The 10,000-nt window shown below is 36.9% G+C and overlaps 2 protein-coding genes across 2 annotated transcripts in view; both read left to right on the top strand.

Moving 5' to 3' along the window:
* Window positions 1–1,086: 1,086 nt before the first annotated feature.
* On the top strand, window positions 1,087–4,168 carry LOC131521626 (complexin-3-like). Its single transcript, XM_058746552.1, has 3 exons — window positions 1,087–1,283; window positions 3,016–3,103; window positions 3,950–4,168. Exons 1-3 carry the CDS (start codon window positions 1,087–1,089, stop codon window positions 4,166–4,168), a joined length of 504 nt encoding a protein of 167 aa, XP_058602535.1.
* A 2,583-nt stretch (window positions 4,169–6,751) lies between these two features.
* The window catches only part of LOC131521331 (cytochrome P450 11B, mitochondrial), a 10,204-nt gene continuing 6,955 nt past the window's right edge, over window positions 6,752–10,000 (top strand). The window contains exons 1-3 of the mRNA XM_058745946.1: window positions 6,752–7,037; window positions 8,470–8,625; window positions 9,775–9,989. Of these exons, the coding sequence (XP_058601929.1) occupies window positions 6,796–7,037; window positions 8,470–8,625; window positions 9,775–9,989 (613 nt within the window). The 5' untranslated portion in view covers window positions 6,752–6,795. The remainder of the gene's footprint in view (window positions 7,038–8,469; window positions 8,626–9,774; window positions 9,990–10,000) is intronic.

Here is a 10,000-nt window from a genome sequence, read left to right as displayed (position 1 = left end):
TCTGTCTTTCTGTCTGTCTGTCCATCTGTCCTTCTGTCTGTCTGTCTGTCCTTCTGTCTGTCTGTCTTTCCATCTGTCCTTCTGTCCGTCTGTCTGTCCTGTCTGTCTGTCTTCTGTCTGTCTGTCCGCCCGTCCGTCCGCCCGTCCGTCCGCCCGCCCGTCCGTCCGCCCGTCCGTCTGTCTGTCTGTCCGTCCTGTCTGTCTGTCTGTCTGTCTGTCTGTCTGTCTGTCCTTCTGTCTGTCCTTCAGTCTGTCTGTCCTTCTGTCCATCCTTCTGTCTGTCTGTCCTTCTGTCCGTCAGTCTGTCTGTCTGTCTGTCTGTCCGTCAGTCTGTCTGTCTGTCTGTCTGTCTGTCTGTCTGTCTGTCTTTCTGTCTGTCTCTCTGTCTGTCTGTCCTTCTGTCCATCCGTCCGTCTGTCTGTCTGTCTTTCTGTCTGTGTGCAGGTAGACAGGATCAGCTGCAGTCTGAGTTTGTTGAACAATAGACATTTTTTCATTTAATTGCAATTAACGTGCAATTAAGTGTCCAAAAGCATCAAATTTTGTTACAGTTAAGTATATTATTCTAAATTATTTCCATAATAAGTACTTTTAAAAAAAGTGTATGCTAAAGTGTTCTTAAATGGACCTGTAGCACAATGACCAGACAATGCTTAACCTGTGTCCTGAAATTTATTAGAAACTGAGAGGAGGAGATATTTAATACAATTATCACCAAAAAAAAAAAAAAAACCCAAAACAACAGTCTGCGTTTAAAATTGAAAAAAACATGATTTTTGAAAACTTAAAAACGGAGTTATCAGTTTTTGCAAATTAACTCTTCAGATATCTGCCAATTGGGTCAGAAAAACACAGCTTTTCCCTTTAAATTAAGCTGATTTTTCTGAGCGTGTTGGCTGATATATACATATACATGTAATATAATCTATGTTTTCTCACTGTTTGTGTGTCCTTGTCCCTACAGATTTGAGTCTGTCCATCTGTCCTGTGCGTGTGACTAAAGCACCGTCTGATCGTGAACACTGATGATGAGCCGTCCAGACTGCTTCCACACACACAGATAGTGCTGCTGTAGATCTGATCATCATGGAGTCGGCGCTGAAGAAGTCTCTGCTGGCGCCCATAAAGACGCTGAAGTTCTGCGTGAGCGGAGAGAAGCTGCCGTCCGGCAGGACCAGACACGGGGCCTGGAGAGGCTCCAAACGCCAGGGGTCAAAGGGCAGGAGCTGCGTGCCTGACCCCCGTCTGCTGCGATCCTATCAGGCCGAGCTGGAGAGAGAGAGGTGAGACGGGTCACATGATCACCTGAGACGCCAAAATATCATGAATGTCATTTCATGCGGAGAAAGTCAAGTCAACATTATTTATACAGCGCTTTTACAATGTTGATTGTGTCCAAGCAGCTTTACAGTATTAAACAGTGAGAAAGAGGCTCAGTTTACAATCAGAACATTTGATAGACGTGATCTAATAAATCTAATAAAAATCATGAGGTTTTAAGTGTGATCAATGCTTTTTATTACTACTGCACATCCAGATGATGTTGGTGTGAAGATGTAAGGTCTGTTATGGTGTTATTTTAGTTTTTTTTTTTTTTTTAGTTTTTTTTTTTCAAATATACTTTCAGTTTTATTTTAATTTTAGTTCATTTTTTTGTGATTTTTGTTTGTTTGTTGAATACTATTTATTTATTTAATTACTTATTAATTATTTAATTAATTGTTTTAGTTAATTAATTTATTTAATTACTATTTAGATTTAATTTCCGTTTTAGTTCATTTTTAGTTTTTAGTTTTTTTAAATAATTTATTTCCAGTCTAAATGAAAATTTGAAATGTTGCTTGACAAACTGAATTAGTAGTTTTTCATCTATTATATTTTATTTTATTTCAGCTTTATTTGCAACAAATGTTATTCTTTGGGATAAACCCCTTGAGATGCATCATCTCGTTTTTCAAGGCGGTCCTATAACACAAGAATCCAAAAACATAACACAAAACAAACTACAACAATCAAAAAACAACACACCCTACTACAATATTAACACATGAAGTATTAATAATTATATTTATATTATTTAAATTGATATTGATATTTATATTTACGTAGCACATATAAATATAAACACAGATCATCTGAAACAATTACAAGAAGTTTCAGAACAAGAAAACAAACCTTTTTTGAACATATAAAATGAAGTCAAAGAACGTACATTTAAAGGTAAATTATTCCAATCTGCTGGAGACTTATACCTAAATGCCTTTTTCCCAAACACTTTATTAACTAAAGGAGTAAGAAAATAATAATTATCAGCCTTAAGTGATATGAAGAAGAATATAATATTAAATACTGATGCAAATAATTAGGATAATTAAAATGTATACATTTGAAAATAAATTGCAACCAGTGAATATGCCTTCTGCTATTGAGTGGAAACCATTTAAGTAAATCATTATCATTACACATTATTTTTTATATTGTTAGATATAATATAAATTTAAACTTAATTTAAACATACGCTTTGCACCAAAGACCATGGTATGAGATTTATCTTTGTTAAGCAGTAAATTGTTAGAATGGAGCCACTCTTGTAAAGCATTAAAGTCTAATTGAAGCATATTTTGAATTTGAGTTAAATGAGGATTTGAAAAGTAAATGACAGTGTCGTCTGCATACAGATAAACAGAACAATGCGAAAGAACTAAGGGAAGACTATTAATACAAATAGAAAAAAGAATAGGACCCATTATTGAGCCCTGTGGTACCCCTCTTTCTTGAGTAAATGAATCAGATTGCATTATTTCAATTAACAAAAATTTTTTATTTAAATGTAATAACCCTGGTTTGTAGATATTTAAACCCGGCATCAGAGCATCAACAGACCTGAAGTGACTTTTACTGCTTGTTTTGAAACATCTTAAAGGTTGATGTGGAGTGTTTGGATCACTGATGTTTCAGAATGGTTTACAGTGAAGCATCTGTAAACAGTAATGTTCTCTCTCGCTCGATCTTCAGGAAACTACGTGAGGCTGTGAACGCTCAGAAGAACGCAGAGAGAGCTGCGATGAGAGCGCATTTCAGGAGGAAATACCAGCTGACCAAGGTCAACACACACCGCACACACTGACCTATAAACACCAATATAAAGCCACATTCACAGCAAGAATCATAGCTATAACAATACTGGTACTAGCAGACGATAAGGTTCTGTGTATTATGAGCACTGTTTTGTCGTCTGTCACTTTAAATACCCAAGCTCTTTAAAGTCAGATTCTGATTGGCTGTCAATTGTGTTTATCATTCATGAGCTGGAGTAAAATCAGTCTGAAAGTGCTTCCAGTGATATCATTGCTCTGTTGTAACGTGAACTCACTATTCTCATAGAGTCTGTGGGATTGTGGATAATTTATGGTTATAGTTATCATTATTGGTGTGAATGGACCTGATAAACTTGTGTAGCATATGGTCAAATAAACATGCAAATATGATGTCAGAGATCAAGGCATCATTGTTACATGTCAGTTTTTAACAAACCCTTCCAGATAAATCACATGTTAAACTCACGGAACATAATCATGGTGTAAATGAGTTATTACATATTTTCCACATTTGTTCACATGAGTTTTTTATGGGAACTGACATTATGTGAACTGATTATAAACATTAGAGACTGTCAGTGGTGTTTGTGTTTGAGGGAATCATGTAGAAAACAGTCCAATCACTTCATAACATCAAAAACATTCAGGGACGATTTTTGCATGGGAATAAATTTGATCTATTCAATTAAACAATTAAACAGCCTTTATGTTTTAATGTAAATGAAAATAATTCATATAAAGTTTTGCAGAATACAAGCAAAATCATAATCATTGTAATGAGTTGTGATTGTAGTAATGTGCATTTGTCCGTGTCCTCCAGCTCATTAGTCTGCTCTCGTTAATCCATCCAGAATGCCAAGGACGCGGAGCAGCTGCGAGCCGCGGGGGGGAAAGTGTGTCTCCCGCGAGATCTGGCCAAGATGGTCAGTCACGAAGCCCCTGCTAAAGATGACAGCTTCCGTCTGCGGAGCGCCTTCCAGAGCCTGAGCCTCAGCACCGGCATCTTCACGGGAAAACCGAGCCGAGTGCCCTCGTCAGCCAATGAGACGCAGCCCTGCAGGGTCATGTGACGCTCCAGACACGTGGGTTTGAGACACGGTCGAGAGCCGCATGCATCACTCATCACAGATGCACAATAACACTGCAGCGGGAGCCTTGGCCTGTTTTTGTTTATTACCTCATATATTTTTCACACAAACTTCAGGAAGCTCTTATATTTCTCTTTTTCAATTTAATTTCTCGGGTTTTGTGGGTTCATGCATGACTGTTGTAAATAAGTGTAACTTGTTTATGTAGGTTTGAATAGTTTTATATGAAGCTAATTATAATGACAGCAGTCTAATTAAGTTTTTGAACCGTAAGATTTTTAATGTTTTTTTAAAGATTTCTCTTCTGCTCACCAAGCCTGCATTTATTTCATCCAAAATACAGCAAAAACATTAATATTGTGAAATATTTTTAGTATTTAAAACAGCTGTTTTCTGTGTGAATATGTGTTAAACTGTAATTTATTTCTGTGATGCGTAGCTGTATTTTCAGCATCATTACTCCAGTCTTCAGTGACACATGATCTTCAGAAATCATTCTAATATGCTGATCTGCTTTTTGTTATTATTATTATTATTATCAATATTTAGAACAGGTTGAGTACTTTTTCAGGATTCTTTGATGAATAGAAAGATCCAAAGATCAGCATTTATGTGAAATAAAAAGCTTTTATAACATTATACACTATACTATTCAAAGCTTGGAGTCGGTATAATTTTTGGGGGGAAGAAATTATAGAAATTAATACTTTTATTTAGCAAGGATGCTTTAAACTGATCAAAAGTGATGATAAAGACATTTGTAATGTTACGAAAGATTTCTATTTCAGATAAACGCTGTTCTTCTGAACTTTCTATTCATCAAAGAAACCTGAAAAAATTATACTCGGCTGTTTCCAACATAATAATAATAATAAATGTTTTTTTGAGCAGAAAATGAGACGATTAGAATGATTTCTGAAAGATCATGTGACTGAAGTAATGATGCTAAAAATTCAGCTTTGAAATCACAGGAATAAATTACATTTTAAAATATATTCAAATAGAAAACATTATTTTAAATAGTAAAAATATTTCACAATATTAGTGTTTTTGCTGTATTTTGGATAAATAAATGCAGGCTTGGTGAGCAGAAGTAGTCTATGTAGCATTGTTTAGAGCTGAACGATTGGATAGTTTATATTTGTTAACTTTATAAACATTCAACAACATTTGCTAATAGTGTGTATCATTATATGTGAGTAGATGTATATGCTGGATATGCATACAGTATAATTGTTAGATCTTGAACATTTTGTCCATGTCTAAGCAGTTTAAGTGGGAAGTTGTTTAAAAGTCATGCCATAATGCTTTTATATTTAGTTTGCCATTGTGTGACACAACTGTGACAAAGAATAAAAACTCCATGTGATGCATCAAGTCAAGTCACCTTTATTTATAAAGCGCTTTTAACACTACAGACTGTGTCAAAGCAGCTTTACAGTATTAAATAGAAAAACAGTGTGTCAATAATGCAGAAGGACAATAGTAAACACTCAATTTTCAGTTAAAGGCGGTTCATCATTGAATTCAGTGATGTCATCGTCCAGCTCAGTTCAGTTCTGATAGTTTCTGTGCGATCAAGTCCACGATATCACTGAGAAATTCATTACATTCATATTATTGTGTACGAGCTTCTTATTTGAGATTCACACGTGTTCTGCATCATAAACATAAGAGTAAACACTCTACCAGAAGAAAACATCTGTGTGTGTGTGTGTGTGGTGTGTGTGTCTGTGTGTGTGTGTGTGTGTGTGTGTGTGTGTCTGTGTGTGTGTGTGTGTGTGTGTGTGTGTGTGTGTGTGTGTGTGTGTGTGTGTGTGTGTGTGTGTGTGTGTGTGTGTGTGTGTGTGTGTGTGTGTGTGTGTGTGTGTGTGTGTGTGTGTGTGTGTGTCTGTGTGTGTGTGTGTGTGTGTGTGTGTGGTGTGTGTAAAGTGAGGACATTTTGGCCGGGCTTCACTTTCTGAGGCCTGTTTGAGGGTCAAGACTTGGTTTTAGGGGTCAGGTTATAATCGGGTAAAGGGTAGGTTTAGGGTGAGGGTTTGGGTGAGGCACTTAGTTCTGAAGGTTAGGGTCAGGAGCTGGAGATTGCATTGTGTCAATGTATGTCCTCACAAAGATAGCTACACAGAGTTGTGTGTGTGTGTGTGTGTGTACTGGTTTTTGTGGTTTACGGGGACAAAATTTGTTTAATAACATGGGTATGACAGAGGTATTACAATTTGAAGGTGGTTTATGAGGACACTGTCTATGTCCCCGTAAATCAAAAGGCTTAAAAAACATACTAAATGGTGTTTTTTTTTAATCTAAAAATGCCTGTAGTCTCCTGTAAGGGGTAGGTTTAGGTGTAGTACAATAGAATATACGGTCTGTACAGTAGAAAAACCATTACGCCTATGGAGAGTCCCCACAAGGATAGCAAACCAGACGTGTGAGAGTGTGCGTGTCTGTGTGTGTGTGTGTTATCCAGCTGATGTGTTGTTCTTCTCTTGAACTTTGCCCTGATGTGACAGTAACTCATGGGTCCAGTGAGAGGGCAGGAGGACAGACAGGAAGCGTTGCTGTGTGTTAAAGCGGTTCAGAGTGATCAGATCGAGTCAGAGAGAAGCAGCATGCTCTCCTCACGCTTGCGTCCACCGCCGTCCTCCGTCCGCTCGCTGTGTGTGTGTGAGGATGCGGTGACGGAGCGAGCGCTGCAGAGGAGAAGCGGAGGAAGAGTGCGAGGCTTCCAGGAGATTCCTCACACCGGCAGCAGCGGCTGGATCAACCTGCTGCGCTTCTGGAAGGACGGGAGGTTCAGCCTGCTTCACAAACACATGGAGAACACCTTCAGACGCCTCGGACCCATCTACAGGTACAGCTCTGAGAACTCATCAACTAAAGCTGATCATCATCATCATCCGTACAGCGAGTCGCATTGCTAATAACTCGTTTACTGAACTTTGATCGGTCATGTAGAATTATCTGCCAGCGGGGTCAGAAAAAGAAACTTGTTTTGCCTTTGAAGTCATTTTATTTTTCTGAGACCATTGGCAGATGTTTGTTCTTGTTATAAACTCTAACATTATTTATGCATTTCTTATTAAACAAGACGACTTACGTCATTTTGCATCTCCATGTTTAGATATCTGTCCTGGAAACAGTGAACATTTGATCATAAATCATTCATCAGAAATGCAGAACAATCACTGAAGAAATGTTCTGCTCCATTATTTAAACCCACTCATTGACTTTTGAAACATCACAAATTTTAACTTAAACTTTTTTTAGTGGATTTCCTTGAACATTAAATGCAATTAAACTGAAGTGTAGAAGTTAATGATTAAAAAAAAGATTCAAAAGGCACGAAAATACATTGCATTAATTGTATTTTAATGCATTATTTTCCTAAAATGCAACATGGTTGTATATTTAAGCTGTCAGTATTTCATTTGGAAACATTTCACACACAATTTCAGTATTAAAAATTCAGTCGTTTATATTCACCCTCGAGAGTTCGTTACAAAATATTCACAAAAAAATACATTTAAAAATTAAAAAGAAAGGATGTGGATAAACATACATAAATAAATAAATAAAATAAAGATTTATTATTTAACACAATTACTCGTTCACTTTGAAAACATCCTGCTTTTATTGAACTTTTTTTTTTTTTTTTTTGATGAATTTTTCTAAACTTGAACTATACAGTACTGTGCTAAAGTCTAAGCCACTAGTATTTTCACCAACAAAAAATGGCTTTAAGTCAGTTATTTCTATCTTTTGCTGTAGTGTGTCAGGAGGAAATATCACTTTACATTTCCAAACATTCATTTAGCCATTAATTATAATAATCATCAGTACTGTATTTCAACTTTTATGGAAGTAAATGAATGATAAATGTCTTTGAAACGGAAAAACATATTTAACAGCACTAATTGAAACGAGTGCATTGCATTAACAGTGCTTGCATTTTTAGGGACTGAAATTCAACGTTTTTTATTTTTAAGCTATTAATGTTTCAGCCGGAAACATTTCACACAATTTCATTATTAAAAACCATTCAAATTCTCATTCCAGAGTTTGTTTACAAAATATTGAATCAAAATGAAAAAGAATACACAATAAATAATATATAAATACATTTTTGATGCCAGATTTATATCACAAAACAAAACGAGAGCATGATAGTAATCGTGATTATATTGTTGTCATAATTGTTGGAAGTCAAAATCATAACTGAAAATAGATTCAGATGAAAGGCCAGCCGGAGCGATGCATGCAGCTGAGCTCGTGTTGTGTTTCAGAGAGTATCTGGGCTCTCAGAGCAGCGTGAACATCATGCTGCCGACGGACATCGGGGAGTTGTTCCGATCCGAGGGCCTCCATCCGCGCCGCATGACGCTGCAGCCCTGGGCCACACACCGAGAGACACGCAGACACAGCAAGGGCGTCTTCCTCAAGTCAGTGTGTGTGTGTTACTGTAATACAGTGACCCCAAAAACACCACATCTCAGATGCTGCAGGGTCTCTGTCATCACTCTTCTCTAGCGTTCAAACCCAGCACATTTCTCTCAGTCGTGATGTTTTGCTGTAAAGTGTGTTTGTGCATCTCTCTCAGTGTTGGAGAGTAACTAGTTACATGTAACTAAATTACATAATTTAATCACAAAATAAGGTTACACTTTATTTTAAGGTGTAATTATACATGTAAGTTCTGAGTAATATTAATTAACTGCATGTACTTATATGGTTAAGATTAGGGTTTGGTTTAGGGTTACTTGCATGTAATTATGCATAATTTATTGTTATTATACTGGCAATTACATGTAACGTGTAACAAGGACACCTTAAAATAAAGTGTTTTAAAAAACCCAAAATAAATGAAATTGTAATCAGTTACAGTTACTGAGGAAATAAAAGTGTAATTAAATTACAGTTACTTATGAAAAGGGGGTTACACCCACGTGCAGATTTAATTGATTTCTTTCAGAAATTGCAGAGACTGCTCTAATATACGACAGACCAATGTTTCAGGAGTTTAGGACACTGAATTGCTTATTTGATATCTGTTTGGGTTTATGTATATGTTTTATTTTTTAAGATTAACTGTTTTTTTTCTGAGCCATTGTCAGATGCCAGTGTTTGCTGTCGTAGCTGTGCAAAGATTTGATTTCAAAAACAGTATCATAGCTATTTAACTATTTCTTGTTATGGTTTTAAATCTGTATTTAACATCAGAATGATCTCAAAGTAAGTCTGATTTTGTGCTGGCTGTGCTTTAAAATTAAATTATTATAATCTTAATTCAAGGGATAAAGGATTTTGAAAATGACAGTAATCAGTGTTGAGTACGGTAAGGTTAACGCTGCCTGGTTTAGATGTTTAAACATGATTAAAACAGTAGAAATTTAGAAGAGTAATCAAATGTGATCAGTTACATTAATAAAGTAATTGAAATTGTTACACTACTTATTAAATTTGAGATCGGGTAACTTGTAATCTGTAACCTGTTACATTTCCAAAGTAACCCTCCCAACACTGGTCTCTCTGTACAGTAAGTGACCGTGATGTAGTGATGTCCAGATGTGTAAGTGTTTGTGTGGCTGCAGGAACGGGACGGAGTGGCGCTCCGACAGGCTGCTGTTAAACAGAGAGGTGATGGTCACGTCAGCCGTACACCGCTTCCTTCCGCTGCTGGATGACGTCGCGCAGGATTTCTGCCGTTCGCTGCGACACCGGGTGCAGACCGAGGGTGTGGGAGAGACGGGTCAGCGCAGTATGACTCTTGACCCCAGTCCTGACCTCTTCCGCTTTGCCCTGGAAGGTCAGTGTTCG

This window comes from Onychostoma macrolepis, chromosome 16 (genome assembly GCF_012432095.1).
Source record: "Onychostoma macrolepis isolate SWU-2019 chromosome 16, ASM1243209v1, whole genome shotgun sequence".
NCBI lineage: Eukaryota > Metazoa > Chordata > Actinopteri > Cypriniformes > Cyprinidae > Onychostoma > Onychostoma macrolepis.
This window is presented reverse-complemented; position numbering and strand designations above follow the sequence as displayed.